The sequence below is a fragment of the Labrus bergylta genome, chromosome 1 (assembly GCF_963930695.1).
Source record: "Labrus bergylta chromosome 1, fLabBer1.1, whole genome shotgun sequence".
NCBI classification, from domain to species: Eukaryota; Metazoa; Chordata; class Actinopteri; order Labriformes; family Labridae; genus Labrus; species Labrus bergylta.
The window spans coordinates 7,721,166-7,738,781 of record NC_089195.1 but is presented as its reverse complement, the minus strand read 5'-3'; the positions used below and the strand labels follow the sequence as shown (position 1 = coordinate 7,738,781).

Sequence of the window (17,616 nt, the reverse complement as noted above, 5' to 3'; positions counted from 1 at the left end):
ATATGTGATGGATTAGTGGACAATTTTCACTGGCTCTACCGCTCACATATTTTTGGTTTGACTGTCTCAAGACTTTGACCTGCTCTGCAGAGAAACACAAGGTATGCATTGTCAATAAAGTGGGCTATTCTTGTAAACATCTTCAATTTAGGCTTCACTACCCCTCCCCCCTCCTCAGTTACATTAACTCCTTTAATATTGAATTCTAATAACTTTGAATAAACATGCAGGCTAAGAACATTTTATTTTTTACCTTGTGTTTAATTTCTGCTTTAATCTTGATTACAAAATTATAGAATAATCTAATTTTTAAAAAACCTGTCAGTCAAAATCTTGGTGTCCTGTATTCGTTCTGTCACTTCTGAGTGTTTGAGGCTTGCAAGTTTGTTTGTTTTTTAAGTTGTTTTTGGGGCCTGTTTGTCTTTTATTGGAACAATAGGACAGCTGAAGAGAGACAGGACATGTTGTGGCGAGGATGAGGTACATGTAAGGAGGAGGAGTAGGGGATGATATGCAGCAAAGGGCCGAGGTTGGATTCAAACCCATGGCCACTGGGATGAGGTCAACAGCCTCTGTACCTCTGGCTTGCAATATAACCGCCAGGCCATTGGGGCCCCACAAGCTCTGTGTTTTTTGCTGTAGGATTTACACAACTCACTGTAAAGGCCCCAAAGTACAGGCCCCTTGAAGTACATGTATGTTATGTTACATGTTGACAGATGAGTCATGTGTAACAGGTGGATCTGGACACACCTGTCAATTCAAAATCTTAATCCCCAAAAAATCAGAATTATAAACAAGCAGCATAAAAAGGAAAATACTAAAGTAAATAACGAGTGCCTAAAAAACTGTACTATTTACATGTAGCCTTCTACTTTGCTTGCTTTAAAAAGCGGTGTTCCTTTTGATGACCATTTCAGACCTTTCAGGGAGGGGGGAAGCTAAAAAACTAAAACTTTTTGTCACGTAAAATGTAAGGAATTTGGCATAATTTAACTGAGAGAACACCTGTTATTCCTTTGATTATAAATGTTTCAAAATGCAGAAATGGCATCACTCTTTCCTTTGCCAACTTCTAACTTAGCACATGAATTGTGTCTTGCATATCACTCCTCCATGTTGCCAGAAGTGGCCTTTTAATGGTTAACTCACTGCCGGTTTTGCTTTTTTTGGGGGGAAAGTCGACTATTGTCCTCTTAAAGAGACAGTGACAGCGTGGGCTCTCTGCAGCTGCAGGGATGATGTGTATCACTTTAAATCCCGCATGACAGCTCGTAGTGGAGAAAGTGGGCTGTGGGAGTTTAGGCTGTCCGGAGCTTTGGCTTTCTCATACCCCGCTGTCGACCTTTGTATCTTGGAGCCCGGGGCGGGTAGGCAGCTCCGCCGTCTTCGGTGCTAATTGGCTGCTCTCTTCTCCTCTGTCTACAGCTTCTTCCTATTGCGCCGCACATCGTGGCCCGGACACAGCAGCCAGTGCGCACACACACACACACACACACACACACACACACACACACACAAACACAGTGAGACGTGTGCATGCATACACGTACATCATGTGGTGTGAGTGTGCGCGATGCTGCCCAAAGTCCCCCGGTCAGCGGTGCAGTGACTTATCGGAATGTTTGAAGATTAACAAGGTTAACCGCGTCCTGTAGACCGCAAACAACTAGGAGCTGTGAACCTGCAGGCCAGGAAGCCGACAGAACAGGCGGATAGCTCGTCAGAAGCACCGGGGAGGAAGGAAGTCACCGCTGTAGCTGCTTCAGACTGCCGAGCCCAGAGCCATGACCGAGAAACGGATGTCGCGGTGGTATTTCGGGGGGCTGGCGTCGTGCGGGGCCGCATGCTGCACGCATCCTCTGGATCTTCTCAAGGTGAGGGGGGCTCGAGGTGGGGGGCAAAGAGTGAAGTGTGTATCCCTCCGCTGTAGCGTGGAGGAGTGCAGGCCCGAGCACCAGCAGGCTACAGCTGTTTCCAGCAGGAGTCACAGACGACAGGCTGCGTTGACGAGTCATCACATTACTGTATACCTCGACTATATTAAATATCCTGGCCTGCTTACAAGAGCGGCAGCGAGCTTCTCGTAGCCACGCCATGCTTTGAGCTATCACATGTCTTCTGTGGCATCGCTGAAATGTCTATTAGGATGTTCAAGGCTGTGAAAATATAGGGCACAGGCTGGGGCAAGGGACATTGCATAGTCCCAGGGACAAAGCATAACAGTTTTGAAAATACAAAAAGTAATGGTGGGATGCATTTCAGCAGGCTACACAGAATGGAAAAAACTGTGAATACAGTCTCTCTCTCTCTCTCTCTCTCTCTCTCTCTCTCTCTCTCTCTCTGTGTCAGGGGTTTCATGCCTGTTCATTCTTGTTAATCTCTGCCTCACTGTGCTGCTCAGGTAACTTAACCAGTGCATATCCACCCAGTGCAAAAGAACTCTCACCTTGCTAGTACCTGTCTGTTGGTTGCATGGAAGAGAGCAGCACATGACCCTGCAATACTAAGTGGTCATCAGGAAGTCATGTGACGCGACATGTAATTATGGAGCAGAGGCCAGCAATCACCACATTGGAATAAAACAGCTCTCTCCAGTGCTTCAAGTCTGCCCTAAATATGCTGTTTGCGGGTGATGATATATACAATCATAGTAGGAGACAGAATTAGACTCTGCTGATTTAGTTGGTTTTGGTATGTGAAGTAAACTCCTCAAAAAAAAAAAAGTTTGGAAATGTTATTTTAGATCAGTAATTGTTGGTATTGACTTGTGTTTTGAGTTGCTTGGTGGATTGGATGATTGCACTCTCCCACAGTAATGAGAAAAAAGCAACACATACTGTATTGGCCATTTTTACACTTTATTCATTTTACAGTGTCAGTGACCTCAGTAGCGTGTGGAAGATCCATACCAACAGCTTGGCACCTCCTCCTCATGCTGGTCACATTTTGCTGAGGGGTCGCATCCCATTCCTCAACCAGGAGTTGTTGAAGGTCAACCAGCGTGGTTGTGTTGGCCACTCTAGCATACAGCACACCCCAGCTGATCCCGCAAGTGTTCAATTGGGTTGAGGTCTGGACTCACTGCAGGCCATTCCATCCTCTCCACTCCCAAATTCTGGAGGTACTCTTGTGAGGATCCTGGCTCTGCGGGGGAGAGTTTTGTCATCCTGGAGGATGGAGTCAGGTCCCAGATTCTGGAGATATGGGACTGCCACTGGCTCCAGAATCTCATAGCGATATCTCTCTGCATTGAGATCGCCTTCAATAATGAGAAGTTCTGTTTTGCCTGTGAGAGAGATACCGCCCCACACCGTCACACTGCCCCCATTGAAAGATGCGACGCGATCTACCAACAGAAGAATATTGCAGGGGATTTTGGTGCTTTTTTTTGGGGCGCTACCCATACATTTAGCTGTGTTGCTAATTCCACCAACGCACAATCCTTACAAGTTATACGTCGTTGTAAAGGTGACTAATCAGGCTGGGGATGCACCGTCAGTTTAACACCGGCCGATATCAGCCCTGTTGACAGACAACAGCACATCAGAAAATAATGTGGCAATAGCCGATGTTTATCTGTTGTGTCATATCAACGTAATGCTGGTATAGTGCAGATTACCTGCGTTGCAGATAATCCATCAGACCCCTATGCTGGTTTAGATCCGGGCAAAGCGGGGAGAACAGGACCATTACCTGGAGCTACAGCCCCGTCTAGTGACTGTTGGCTAAGTTACACCTCAGACACAACATTTAATTTATAACTTTGTTATAGGCCTACGTAATTAGAAGAATAAGTAATTAGTTTAACCGACTAGTTATCTGGTGCCGACTAGCAAGGGTGATGATGTAGATATCCATCATCACAAGAAAAAAAGGTTTAGTAAACTTTACAAGATTTTCTTTGAATCTAAAACTCATTGTATTGTTTATTAGAGGAAAAACGATGGTAAGTTAGGTCGATGTCAGTTCAGTTAGCAAAGGTTCTTACAGGTCATTTCTTTATCAGAATGTCTAGTCAGGTTTGTTTTTGTTTGGCTTTGAGAGAAGCTTGCTGGGACACTTTCTTGTTGGGGAAATTGCTGTTCTGACTCTTGCATCCATCCAATGTGGAAACTGCAAACTGCTAAATAAAGTCGTAGCAGTTCCTTATAGCCATGTTCCCCTTTTTTTAGAGGTAGACAACAACCCCTGCACTACTTTGACACTGAAGAAAAACTTCAAAATGTTTCCTATACCATGCAGGAGCTAGACTTAGAAGGAGCTTCTTTGGAGTACAGGGTTAGCTCATTCGATGTAGCATGCACCCCAGATCCAAATGCAAAGTCTCTCATCGTTTTTTTCTGACCAGTGGCTCAGTGGTGCACATCATCCCCATGCTCTCTTATCCTTATTTCCTGTCTCCCTCCAGCTGTCCTATTAGAGGTAAAATATGCGTACATGAGTGAAGTCACACTTCCTCTGGGCTTGTTGTTCTCAGCTCTGTGTTCACACAGTACGGGATGGAGCTTCTTTAGCTTGTTTGTTTCATTCGGAGGCTAAGACATGTTTCATTCACCTGAACGTGGGGGGAAGAGAGATGGCCCCACCCACTCAGGCACAGGGAATTTAAGCTGGTTTATTCATTTGGACGACTGAGATCTGTTCAATGATCACATGAAAAGATGTAATCATTACAAGACGACTCTCCAGCTCCTGTCATTTGAAACTTTATGGTCTAAAATGACCCATGGTCATATTAAACAGTTGAAATCAATGTTTGTTTTGTCTGTCAGTGAGGCAGACTCTGTAATGAACAACTTTTAGAGGAAAGGAAGGTTCCTGTTAATGTATCATGAAGCTTCAAAGTCAACTTTATTGTCAATTTCAAAATATGCCAGACATACAGTGGAATCGAAATTGCGTTTGTCTCCGTCCCGTGGTGCAATACAACCAAAATAAGGTAAAATAGATAAAATAAAATGAGGTAAATATAAGATTAATAAATTCTAAATTGTGCAAAAGGTACAAAATGGTAAATCAAATCAAATAAATTTAAAGAAAAAGTAAACTTAAGCAATATGTGCAATGTGCAGTAAACTGAGTGTACTTTTGAATAGTTAGGGGGGGGGGGGGGGTCACGCGCCAATGCTGGTTGCTTTGCGAGTGAGGCGGGTACCGTAGAGGTCCAGAAGAGAGGGGAGTGGGACACCGATAATCCGTTCAGCAGCCTTCACTGTGCGCTGCAGGGTCTTGCGGTTGGAGACATATCTCAACATGAAGAACTAAAGCGTCACTTTTGAGAGAAGACGTAACCTTCAGCAGGGAAGCAGGGCTTGATGAAATCCTGTTATCACAAGACAGAGATTGTCTGCTCATGTTTTTGTTTAGTTTTTTTTTTTTAAATGTTTCTTTGTGTTAAACCAGAGGTCCTTGAAGCCATCAGATATGCTGCTCTGTTGGTGCCCTGCACGGATGCAGCAGAGTTGCTCAACAACATTTTCTAAATTCATCTAAAAAAACATCTCAGTCCAACATGAATCAACTTTCAGTGTGCGCACGCACGTACGGCTGACAGTGTTTCTATGCATATTAACCAGCCGGTGTCCCGATGTGACTCCTGCACCTTGTGACTTTATCTGAGCACCAGAACAACAGCAGAGACTTAAGTGACTCCTGAACACATCCAGATGTATTTCTGGAAGGTATTTTTGTCTGTAAGCTGATTTTCTTCGTGTGAATCTTGGTTCAAAAATATATAGCATGTGACATAATGTTGTTAACTTTATAAAGGTTAAATCTGAATGTTGTCCTGAAATGTTTTCACAAAATCCCAAAATCTTCACTTATACAGATATGTCCAGATCATAATGACAGCTTTTTGCCTTTACATTAATTCTACATGTATTTGGAAGTGAAAATGGACATACATTCGAGCAGAAAAGAGAATGAAGCAGCAACATTACATGACTGAAGAACACACCTAGGTAAAGGTAACGTGATTACGATGTCATCACTAGAGCTGGTTAAAAATATCGATTCATCAATGCATTGCAATTATTATTTTCCCAATTAAATATCGATTCAGGGAAATCCTGAGATTGATTATTTCCGTTGTAATAACACCCCCCCTCCAGTGGGGGCACTGTGGTTGCTGAGAAATCAGGTCAACTTTTACTCTGATCTTTCACTTTACCCTTAAGCTTTCCTACAGCCCAATTATGAGGTTAAAAATGTAGATTTGCATATGTTTGGCTTAAAATCAAATAACCTGCAAAACTAAAGACATTACCATCAACCTCATAGTGACTTTGTTTTAGTGCTTAAATGTCAAATAATATTTTGAACAGATTTCACACACAAACTTGCAGCCCCTTGATACAGACTAGTGATAAGATGGGGGAAAAAAGCCCATGGTGTCGTGAAGAGGTGAGTGGCCTTCCAACTCAAACAGTGATTAGAGAAGAGAACAAAGGCCACATTGTTGAGCTGACGAGCTTCTCTGACAAGGACTAACAACAAACACAGTTCACACACATAAAGGAATTCATAGGCCAAATATTAAGCTAAATACACTTGACCAAGTTTTTCTAACACTGGTATGTGTCCCTAGTCTGTCTACAAACCCCCCAATTATATGAAAAGTCCTTCCTCTCTTTCTTTTGCCTGCTCCACTTTTCAGAAAATGTGTGCTCTAACAGGCTATTTGGAGATTTTCCCTTCATGACATCACAAAGGGCAGTAACCCCTCCCCCAGGTGGGTGACACTCCCACATCTAGATGTTTGTTCTGCCCTCTGAGTCTGCCTTCTCACCGTAAACAATAGGGCATGGAGCGAGAAAGTCCGAGACACCAAAGCCCTTCCAGAGAGGGGGCGTGGTCAGACACAGCTCATTTACATTTAAAGGTACAGACACAGAAACAGCCTGTTCTGAGCAGGGCTGAAATAGAGGGGTTTATAGGCATGATCAAATGGATTCATAACGAAACTCCATGGACATGCTTTGGGGAGCTCTGATACTTTTTTTTAAACTTGTTGAAAAGGAGGATCATATGTGACCTTTTAAAAACTGTATGGAATTATATCTTGAGAACAAAGAAACAATTAGCTGTTAAAAAGGTGTACTAACCAGGCAGCAAGGGTCTATTTCCAATTAGCATTGAGTTGAACTATGGGAGTTGTAGGATCCTTTGATTTGAGATGCTAAATGCAAAGACATGTTGCCATCTGCTGATTATGTTTTTGCCATTATTTTTATATTTTCTCGTTCAGTCCTCTAGTTTTATTGAAATGCAAAACTGAACAGCTTGAGGAACCATTCTGACCTTTGACCCTTCGAGCTGTGTTAACATGAGAAGTGGTGTCTAAGGTACCTGATGAGATGGAACAAAAAGATAAAGTACTTTGTATGAAGTGTCAACCCCAGCTGGACCTCACCATCGTCTGTGTGTGTCGATATGTTTCATTCTTGTTTTAAGGTGAGTAGGTTTGGTATTAAAACAACGCTAACACACATCTGTCCTTCCAGGTTCACCTGCAGACCCAGCAGGAGGTGAAGAAGAGGATGGTGGGGATGGCCATTCATGTAGTGAAGAACGATGGTGTGCTGGCTCTGTACAACGGCCTCTCTGCCTCCCTTTGCAGACAGGTATGTGTTTCTGTGAGGACGTGTGCAAACGAACCAATAAAGAAAGTCAGCTAACAGATCACAGTCTTCTGAAGCGGAAAATGATCCTAAAGTAAGGCTGAATTAAGAAATGTGTCATTTATCAGGGAGCTTACAATTGTTTTGAAGTCTACCAGGTATCAGGGTCGTCAATATTGGTTTATCAGAAGTCTGTGAAGGGCCTTTTAGGTCGGACGCTGTGCTCGCCACGGAGTAGGGCGAAGAGCAGAAGAAAATAATCTCTCGCCTCTAATTGACTAATTCCTCTCCTCTTCTCTCCTCTCAGATGTCCTATTCTCTCACCAGATTTGCTATTTATGAGACAGTGAGGGACATGTTGGGAAGCAAAAGCCAGGGCCCCATGCCTTTTTACCAGAAGGTGCTGCTGGGAGCCTTTGGAGGTGGGAACGCACACAAGCACACACTCACACACTCACACACTCACACATCCCCCCCTCTCTGCTCTCTGGCACACACACACATACACACACATATTCACACATGCAGTGTCACTCATACAGGGTCGAGTACCAATACAGTTTCTGTGCATACAGGTTTCACTGGTGGTTTTGTTGGCACGCCGGCCGACATGGTGAACGTCAGGTAACACGCCACACCAACTCAGATATTATTAAGTATACCGTAAAACTTCAACTAAAAGCCCATCTCAATTTAAACATTTATTTTTTGTGTTGTTTTTTTTATTTATATTTGTGCTGTGTTACAGCTCCTCAGCCCAAACCCTGAAATACACAGACTCTTCATAGTTATACCAAATGTTTTTTTTAAATTGGCCTTTTTCAATGTTTCCCGGAAGTGAATTATTTCTTGCTTTGAACGTGATTATTGTGGTTCAAAATGTGAGCAGATCTTTACATTTCGATGCCTGTGACTTAAAAAACAGTGTGTTCCTTATACAGATTCAGATTCTAGACTGAGTGAATAAAAGCCTGGGCTATTAAAAGAAGTTTTACGGTGTAAACATAATTGAAATGATCCTTATTGAGCTGTGGTAATATGGACTGTTTTTGTCTTCCAGGATGCAGAATGACATGAAACTACCAGCAGAACTGAGGAGAAAGTGAGAGCTTTTATATTACTGTTTAGAAATGTTTACCGTAGACTTTTAAAATCTGTTGTTGTCACTGAACACTGGAGTCTTTCTTCCTTTCTTTTAGCTACAAACATGCTCTCGATGGGCTCTACAGAGTGTTCAGAGAAGGTAAATCTAAAACAATATGATAAATGTAAGAAGTGAAACTATTGGTTGAAGGATGTCTGACCTCTGTCCTGCGTCTGGCCCCACAGAGGGAGTGAGGAAACTGTTCTCAGGAGCCACCATGGCGTCCAGCAGAGGAGCGCTGGTCACTGTGGGACAGGCAAGTCACACGCACTAATGTTTCTCATAGAACGTTTTTTTTGTTTTGTTTTGCAGGGAGGTTAACAACCGTTTATGGTGTGTGGTTCTGAAAAAGCAAGAAAAATATCCATGAACAAAATTCTTCCCATGTATTCCTCTTCTAATTCTAATCTGGTGAAGCAGTTTTCCCCTTGTACAAAAGGATAGACTCAGCATTCAGAGAACTTATGTTGTTAGCGTCAGCATTCACTCATACTTTTAGCTAGCGCACCTCGTGGCGCATTACTCATTTTACAAACAGAAACTAAGAATTGCGCAAAAGTATGCATGTTTGAATAAAATCAACGTGTCCTACTGTTGAGGAACCATGAACAGATTCTCACCTGATTCACTCACACACACCGCATAGGAAAGAAAAACAAAGGCTTATTCACCCTGCTGAACACAGGTGACTATGAGCGGGTTCATGTGCTCCTACAAGCGAGCGACTCCTACCATGCGCGGCGTGCCCAGAGGGGCTTTTGTACACCTCGGATTGTCTGTCTTCTTCTCTTTTTTTTTTTAGTGCCATTTATTCAATCTGTGACATCAGAGTCTCATAAAGAAGATATTTGGTTTTCTTGTTTAATTCAGAAACCATCTATCATCATCATCATCATCATCTTTATGACAGACTCATCTATAAGTCCTGTGCTCACACAATGGAGTTAAAATGAGTTAAATAAAATGAACATGAATGTATAAACGAGGAATCATTCTCCTAGATGAACTGGCTTCTTGATCGAATGGTTCCATTTAACTCGTGCATAATGCATGAATCCATAAAACCTCAGCCTCGCATATCTTTGTAAAGTGAGTTCAGTACAGCAAACCCAAAGATGAAGAACTTTACACGTATCACTTATTCACATTTTGACAGCTAATAAATATTGATATGAATGTAGGCCACATTATAAGGACTTAAGGCAACACCTTTCATTGGATCATTTTCTAGTGATTCAGCGTTTGTTACATTACTTTTTCATAATTAAACCTGTAATATGACTGTGGACACTGTTTGTGTGTGTGTGTGTGTGTGCAGATTGACAATAACACAATACATTGTGTAAAGAAGTGACGTGAACCCTTCTTTATCTTTAAATAAAACACGTTCAGTTTAATCCACCGTTAGACGTGTTCGTTCTCTGTCAGCTGAATATGCAGCTTTGTAGAAATCTTCACAATGCTTATGATTATTCTCTTAAGCTCTCGTTTACCTTTTATTTTCTTTCATATATCTATTGTTAAAAAAGAAAATGACACAATCAGCGGTGAATTTCTGCCTGCCTGCCACAGTGTCTTTTTAAACTACCACCAGGGGGAGCTAAACATCAATATTTATAAAGTAATGCTGTAACAGGTTGATATTGTGTGCTTTATTTTCATGTTTTAGCAAAAATAAAGTAAGCCAATTAAAGTATTTAATAAATGTAATTCATATTTATTTATGGGCTTTTTTTTGCCTTTATTGTAGAGATAGAAACGTAGTTAGAAATCAGCCACCGGCCCCCCTATTCAACCTTTTATCTAACCAGGAGAAAACTGACAGCAGCACAGTTATCTAAAGAACAATGAGCAGCCATAAATACATTATATAAGTAACATGGATACATTAGAAGATGTGAAATAACAAGTAAAACAGCAATCCTAAACATATCAGGCAGAACATCTGCAGCCAGATGTGGCCTGCCACCGGGTCATTTAACATCCTCTGAAAAGCATCCAATGAGAGCAGCTCTTTAAGTTTCAGGTCTTTTGTAATTCAGAAGTCATTCTCACATCTGGTTCTTGGAATAAATCACCTTATTTTTATTTTGTATTTATTATGAGCTTCCTTTTTGATGAATCCAATTAAGGCCAGATTCTGGAGGGGAAAAAAACGACTTCCAAAATGGAAGACCAACTATCTTCATGTAATCATTTTTCTAAAATGCCGCCCCCACCCCTGTTTAATTCCCACTTTCAGTTGGCGTGTTACGACCAGGCCAAGCAGCTGGTTCTGGGAACAGGTGTGATGGGAGACAACATGCTCACACACTTCCTCTCCAGCTTCATCGCTGTAAGTACAAAGTTCAACATGAGTGGCCTGAAGGAGTCATTGTGAAGTGTGACCTCTTTAATGAACGGACTGTCCGCTCCTCTGCAGGGAGGCTGTGCTACAATCTTGTGTCAACCTCTGGACGTCATGAAGACGAGGCTCATGAGCTCCAAGGGAGAGTACACGGTGAGTGCCCCCCCTTTCCTGTTCATCTTCTCCTTCAGCTTTTAATCCCTCTGTTTCTGTACATCCCCCTTGTTCATTCCACTCTAATCCAGTGTTTGTGTTTTTAGGGGGTTACACACTGCTTACGAGAAACTGCAAAGCTCGGTCCGCTTGCATTTTACAAGGTAAAAAAATATCCTACACTTCACAAGTTACACTCTAATTACTGATTCTACATAGATATGTGGGTCTGGATTTTCAGCATGGAAAGTGTTCTGGTCTCCATTTGTAGTACTTTTGTAGTATTTGGTGTATGCAAAGAGAAAGAGTCCATGTGGAGAAGCAGGCAGAACATTATACGCACTAATGAAATACTGGCTCCATTCAACGGTATTGTAACCGTCGAATGGAGCCAGAATGTCATGCTGTATATGGATATCTGCATAAAACTGAAGTCTGAATAGCTCATTTCTTTATTGGTATACACCGTACAGGAGGGGATTTATTTTTATATATGTAACTCATCTGTTTGCATTTTTTAAAGGCGCATTATGTAACTCTGACATCTAGCGTGTAAAATGGGTACTGCAATCCAAATTTAAAACACTGGAGATAGCTGTCTCCCCCCTCCCCCTCCTCCTAAGTGTCGATTTGCACACGTGTTGCCATGTCGCAGACACTAAAGCTTCAGTGTTTAGCCAGCTCTGCATCGGTCTCGAAACCTTTCTGTGTTCTAACCTCTCCATGTTTTTCAAGCATCTCAAATATTGATCCTAGTTTGAGCACGTTTCTGCTCGAGGAGCTTATTAGAAACATGCAGAACAGGACATACTGGCTGCTGCATTGTTGTCAGAGAAGCCAGCACTTCAACATAGCATGTTTCCTTAATGTCTGATCATATAGTAAGCTCACTTTATCATTTCATTCAATAGATATCTTTCATATAGGTCCTGTAAGGTCAAGAGTTATCCATAATTAAAGGTGTGGTTGAGCTGACAGGAAGGCACATGCAGCTGCTGTCCGCCTCATCTCCACCTCTTTCTCGGTCTCTAGATTGATCTAAAGTTAGGTCAAGTCTTAACGGTCTTAGAATATGGTGACCGCCATAGATGGGCTTCAAAACACACCTTTGGAAATCTTTGCATCACAGAGGCTACGTCCATGCAGTCTGCAATATGAACCTCTTATCAACCACACTGCTAACATTAGTTTGCATGATACATCTTTACCTCCACAACAAACAGTAAACTGTGGTAATGTGAGCAGCTCTAAAACGTGTCCACACTTCACAATCACCATTGATCACAACACGTCTGTCTGCCCACATGTTTGCTGCAGTTAGCAGTGCGGGTTTATCTACTATGTGCCACAGTTCCTCTGCTGACAATCAAAACAGTCAAAAAGTCAATCAAACACACGTACAGCATAGATCCGCCCAGTCAGAGGCAGCACTGAAGGAGCATTTGTGATGGAGTTTCAGTGAACTATCGAAGCTAAATGAATTAAAGATGCAGAAACACACCAACATGATTTATGACAACGAGCTAATGTTATACTTGAGAATCAAAAGCATGCTGGTGCTATGTGAGATATGAAAAGCCTCTTCTATTTTGAATCAACCTCAATAACCAAATGAAGACTGTAACGGGAGCCGACTAAACTAGTGCCAAATCTTGTTACAGGGTCTCGTCCCCGCAGGGATTCGCCTGGTTCCTCACACGGTCCTCACCTTCATCTTCCTCGAGCAGCTCAAGAAAAACTTCGGCATCCGCATCATCTCCTGAGCTCGCTCTGTGACCGGCGCAGCTTCAACCCCCCCACCGACACTGCCGCTCACAGCTCTCCTTCCCCGTCAGCCTTCGGCTCTTAGCAGTTACTCAAACAATAAGGAAGAGGAGGAAAATGAGACATTTACAGTTTCTGATTGGCTTGTGCATGTCTTCCATCTTTTTTTTGCTCTACCCCTATCACCCAGCTGGCAGTGAAATGATTTAGATTATTACGAGCAAGAGCACCAAATACCGGACGGACGGAGAAAATACTGAAAAAAGAAGACTATTTCCTCCAACAGCATAGATTATCACGAGGAGCAGGAGATACTAAACGTAAAGGTGCTGCAATGTTTCTTAGAATAAACCGCAAAAAATCAGTAGCTGTTCAGTGTAAGACATCTCAGGTTGAGATTTAATGAGATTGTACATTTTTCCTGAAGGTGTCTAAATGTTGACTTTAAGGAATTCTAAATCCGATTCTGTGATTTTTGTTTTGATCTCAGCAGTTTAGTACAAATGTCCGTGGTTTGTTTTCCGGAACGTGTTTCCTGTTCGTCATCTACTGCCTTTTGTGTGTGTCATAATATGTCGGGACAAGAGTTGATGATTCGGCGGAAGTGAAAAATGCAAACAAACCCGGAGTAGCCTTGTCGTCTGTGCCATTCTTATCAACCTATCCTATCTCCCAAAGCCATTACTTAGACATGACTGGAGAAACATTTGCATTTATAATCATTCCCACCAGTGATGACCAAATAACTTACCCTGAGATTAAACAGAATAATTATTATTATTTTTTCTCATCAAAATGATCAAGAACTGGAAATCAATGTTTGTTTTTTCCCCCATTCCAATCTGATGTCATGATTTCTCCTCATGCTGAAGGAGAAGAGGACCAATCGTCATCTTGTGTTAAAGGATGGAGGGAGGAGTTTGTGTTGAAAATGTGAAGCAGTAATAGAAGTGCAGTTACTGTACAAATTCTGATGGGAGGTATATTTCTTTTTAGTTCTCAGTGTCTAATTCTGCATTACCTCTCATTCTCTTAAAGTTCTAACTGTTCGAGTAAAGACCGCCTGTAGACATCTTCTGTACTGTACCAGTGTACATTTAGCATGTCGTCTGTAACGTCACCGCTTTAACTGACTTTTTGACTCAGGATGCTTCTCTGTTTGTAAAAGGCACTTTATTAAAGTCCCTGGACTCCTGCTGACTAACCTGCTGCATAGAAACACATGCTGGAAACTAAAACATGTGGTAAAAGTAGAAATGTTCTCACGTGTTTAGAAATTAAGCTGTTAATGGTTCTGGCTGAGGGTACTTGTCTGATGAGAAGTGAACGGTATACTGATTTTAAAAAAAGAAAGAAAAGAAAAAAAAAAAAAAGAAGCATTTTCTCTTCAGTGCCTGCTCTGTTGACAGAGGCTTTAAGTCATGTTGCCTTACACTAAGCGTCCTGCAGGAGGCAGTATAGTTGCTTGTCAGTGATATTAATGCCAACAACTTGAATGGCTCTTCTCTTGGGCATTCTGCGACTTCATCCTCTTGGATGAAAAAAGAAAAAAGAGAGCCACTAACTCAGATAATCCACAGATTATACCTGTGTCTCTGCATGTTCTTCTGTTTGAGCTTCCTCCATAATGTGAGGTACTTTACATCTGCCACAGTAACTGATGCTAACCCCAACTTTGTTCAAATGCACAGAAATGAAACTGGAGATGTGCAGTTCTGGGTGTTGTGAATTTGTACTTTGTAGATCACTAACTAATGATTTTGGAATTAAAATACTAATGGAAACCTGAGTTTTATGTTGTTGTTTTTTTTGTGGCCTTATTTGTTTATGCAGGATGTCATGCAGTGAATGAACATAGAATTCCAAGTCTTTGCATAAATCAGCTGCTGGCTCTTTAGGGCAGTTTAGATTCTGCATCATAAACACAGAGTTTGTTAACATGGACTTGAGTATCCCAGTAATGATGGAGGTTTTTTTCAGTGAAAGTTGATGTGTTTGTGCACGTAAACATTATATCCCAAATGTAAGAAATCGGGATACACCCTTATCCTGAATTTGAAAAGCCCACTTTTGCTACCTGGAGACCTCCACACCGTCCCGGTTTCTGACACATGCTGTCTGCCTGCGCAGGCAAGGTCTCTATGATAGATCCTTTTTGCACAGTTAATTAATAGTCTTGCTGTATGACATGTTCTTGTGTTGTGTGAAATGAGTTGTAAATAAACAGTGTTAAAGGAGCAGTACAGTATGTAACTCTGACACACTGCTCTGACACGCAGTGTTTAAAATGAACACTGCATTCCCTGCACACAGGTTGCCATGTCACTGAAGCTTCAGTGTTTAGCCAGCTCTGCATCGGTCTTGAAATGCTTGGAGTCGTCTGATAATTGTCTTGTCTTTTTAACAGCTGAGACATTATAAGACAGATCGTGGACAGTAGGCTGAACCTTCATTTTAAGACTAATTTGAGAGCTTGCTGTAGTCTAATTGTTCCTCGTGGAAAGAGGCAACTGTGAGAAAATAAGAGATCTCTCTCAGGGCTCAAACAGCTCAGCTCATGAGGAGACAAACCATTTTTACATCTCAGAATGGTCTTTGAGACTTGAGTCAATGGACATACGTCTCATTTTGGTCTTTTATAGTGCTCAAATAAGACGTTATCTGTGAGAGAGAAGATGTGAGAGAGTGTTACGATTGTCCCCGGTCTCCCCTATTGCTTGATTGTTAATGAGCGTTGATGAGTAGATGGTTCCTCCTATAATCAGAGAAAATTTGAATAATGAAGAAGTATTACTGCGTAGACCTATGACTCTATAGCACACACACACACACACACACACACACACACACACACACACACACACTACTCAAACCTCTGCTGACTGTGAAAATGAGCTTGAGAGCATGCCGAGACACAACGCTCAAGAATTACATACATGAGCTGATTGAGGTGAGTGGTTACAGTCATTACAGCTTTGCATGTGATGGATCGTGTTAATAAAGGAATGGACAGTAGTGTTCATCTCAGCAGAGGAACTGAGTCACACATTCATCACTACATCTGAACATCACTTAAGTGTGGATGGCAGGGTTGCACAGTGCATGCTGGGAGACTGTCATTCTGTTAAATTAAATACTGATGTAAGGTTTGAGGACGGGTTTGTATATGAACCGATATATTAAAAGACGTCCTTGATCTGAGGACAAATCCCAGAGGGTGAAGCTGCGTGCACTATAAGCCTGTTGAAGCCGTAGATGTACAGAAGATATGCAGGTGGTTACAGCACAGAAAACAACACCAAACTCACCGTGACAGCTGACATTATAATATATGTTCTTTCTGCAATCAATATGGTAATATGAAAAATTCAGAAAAAAAACATGAATATGTTTTTAAAGTACATTTTAGGCCTGTATGATGTTAGGAGTTGTACAATCTGTGTTTACGTTGTTTAATATTTAGACAACAAATGAGGTAAATGAAAATAGTGAGAGCATGTTAGCTATAACTCAGTTTGTATGTCTATCTCAAGCAGCAACCTGCAGTGTTTAAAAAATGAAGCCAATGTGGAAGAGCAAAATCCTGCAGTTCCTTGAGTGTCCACTTGAGGCTGGCTCCAGAAACACAGAAAGTCACATAAAAGCCAGTTTTTACAGCATGAATTAACATGTTTACAGCCTGGTATAAAAAACTAAATAGGTTTAGTGAGTTATTGTCCTCATGGGCACACACTGCCTCCGTTTTGATTTTATGCACGGTATGTGTTATCCAAAGTTTAGCGAGTAGAGACAGCATTTCCAGCATGGTGGCTGTGGCCGATGACCCTTCAGAGCCCCCTGCAGTAACAGATGGGTGACGTCACTCAGGCTCCCTCCGTTCATATTTTTTACCAAGCTGTAAACATGTTAATTTCTACTGTAAAAACTGCTTTTTTGAATGTGGTGAGTATGTGACTTCCAGGGCCAGCCTCAAGCAGACCCTCGATGAAATGCTGGATTTTTCTCTTCCGTATTCACTTTATTTTTCAACGAGAGCGTCTTACAACTAGAATGAATAAATTCAAAGATCAAAAAATAAACAAAAATGCATACAATTTACATGATACCAAAAAACTGTATCTGAACTTTGTGCTGGCTTCACATACACACAGTAAGTCACGACTGTAAGGTTTTTCAAATTAAATATTTTAAAGTGAAGTGCAAGAATTGTACTTTTTATCAAAGGAGCTGTTTTATCTCTTCTACACGTCTTGATGCAGATGATTTGTGGACACTTCAGCTTGAATGTCCTTAACGTGAGACTGTGTGAGCTGAGAATGTTTAAACGATCTGTCTTGAACGGAGATGTGGATCAGTGCGATATGTAAATTAGACCAATATCGATACCCATATTAGATCACACCGGTCCCATCGCTAGTTTCCACTTTCTTTTTGTAAATGTAAGTCTTTGTGTTTGCACAGTTTAGTTGTCTTTCTCTGCTTCATTTCAAACACTTTGGTCACTTGTGGTGGACACAAAGAGGATGAGGACGTACTTCAGAGCGTACTTCAGTTTGAGACATGAAAAGAAAAACGTGTGACAT

The 17,616-nt window shown here is 41.6% G+C and overlaps 1 protein-coding gene across 1 annotated transcript; it reads left to right on the top strand.

The window, feature by feature from the left end:
* The first annotated feature begins 1,289 nt into the window (after positions 1 to 1,289).
* slc25a10b (solute carrier family 25 member 10b) lies at positions 1,290 to 14,822 on the top strand. Its single transcript, XM_020654168.3, has 11 exons — positions 1,290 to 1,877; positions 7,509 to 7,628; positions 7,933 to 8,047; positions 8,201 to 8,249; positions 8,686 to 8,727; positions 8,825 to 8,868; positions 8,955 to 9,025; positions 11,012 to 11,104; positions 11,192 to 11,269; positions 11,377 to 11,433; positions 12,931 to 14,822. The coding sequence occupies exons 1-11, from the start codon at positions 1,788 to 1,790 to the stop codon at positions 13,030 to 13,032; spliced, it is 861 nt and encodes a 286-aa protein (XP_020509824.1). The 5' UTR covers positions 1,290 to 1,787; the 3' UTR covers positions 13,033 to 14,822.
* Positions 14,823 to 17,616: the final 2,794 nt, after the last annotated feature.

What these genes read in the sequence shown, in the direction of transcription:
- slc25a10b (XM_020654168.3), top strand. Translation starts at nt 1,788, where the DNA reads ATGACCGAGAAACGGATGTCGCGGTGGTATTTCGGGGGGCTGGCGTCG. An exon ending in CTGCCTCCCTTTGCAGACAG is followed by an intron (nt 7,629 to 7,932) that starts GTATGTGTTTCT and finishes CTCTCCTCTCAG; the next exon opens with ATGTCCTATTCTCTCACCAG. An exon ending in GCCGACATGGTGAACGTCAG is followed by an intron (nt 8,250 to 8,685) that starts GTAACACGCCAC and finishes TTTGTCTTCCAG; the next exon opens with GATGCAGAATGACATGAAAC.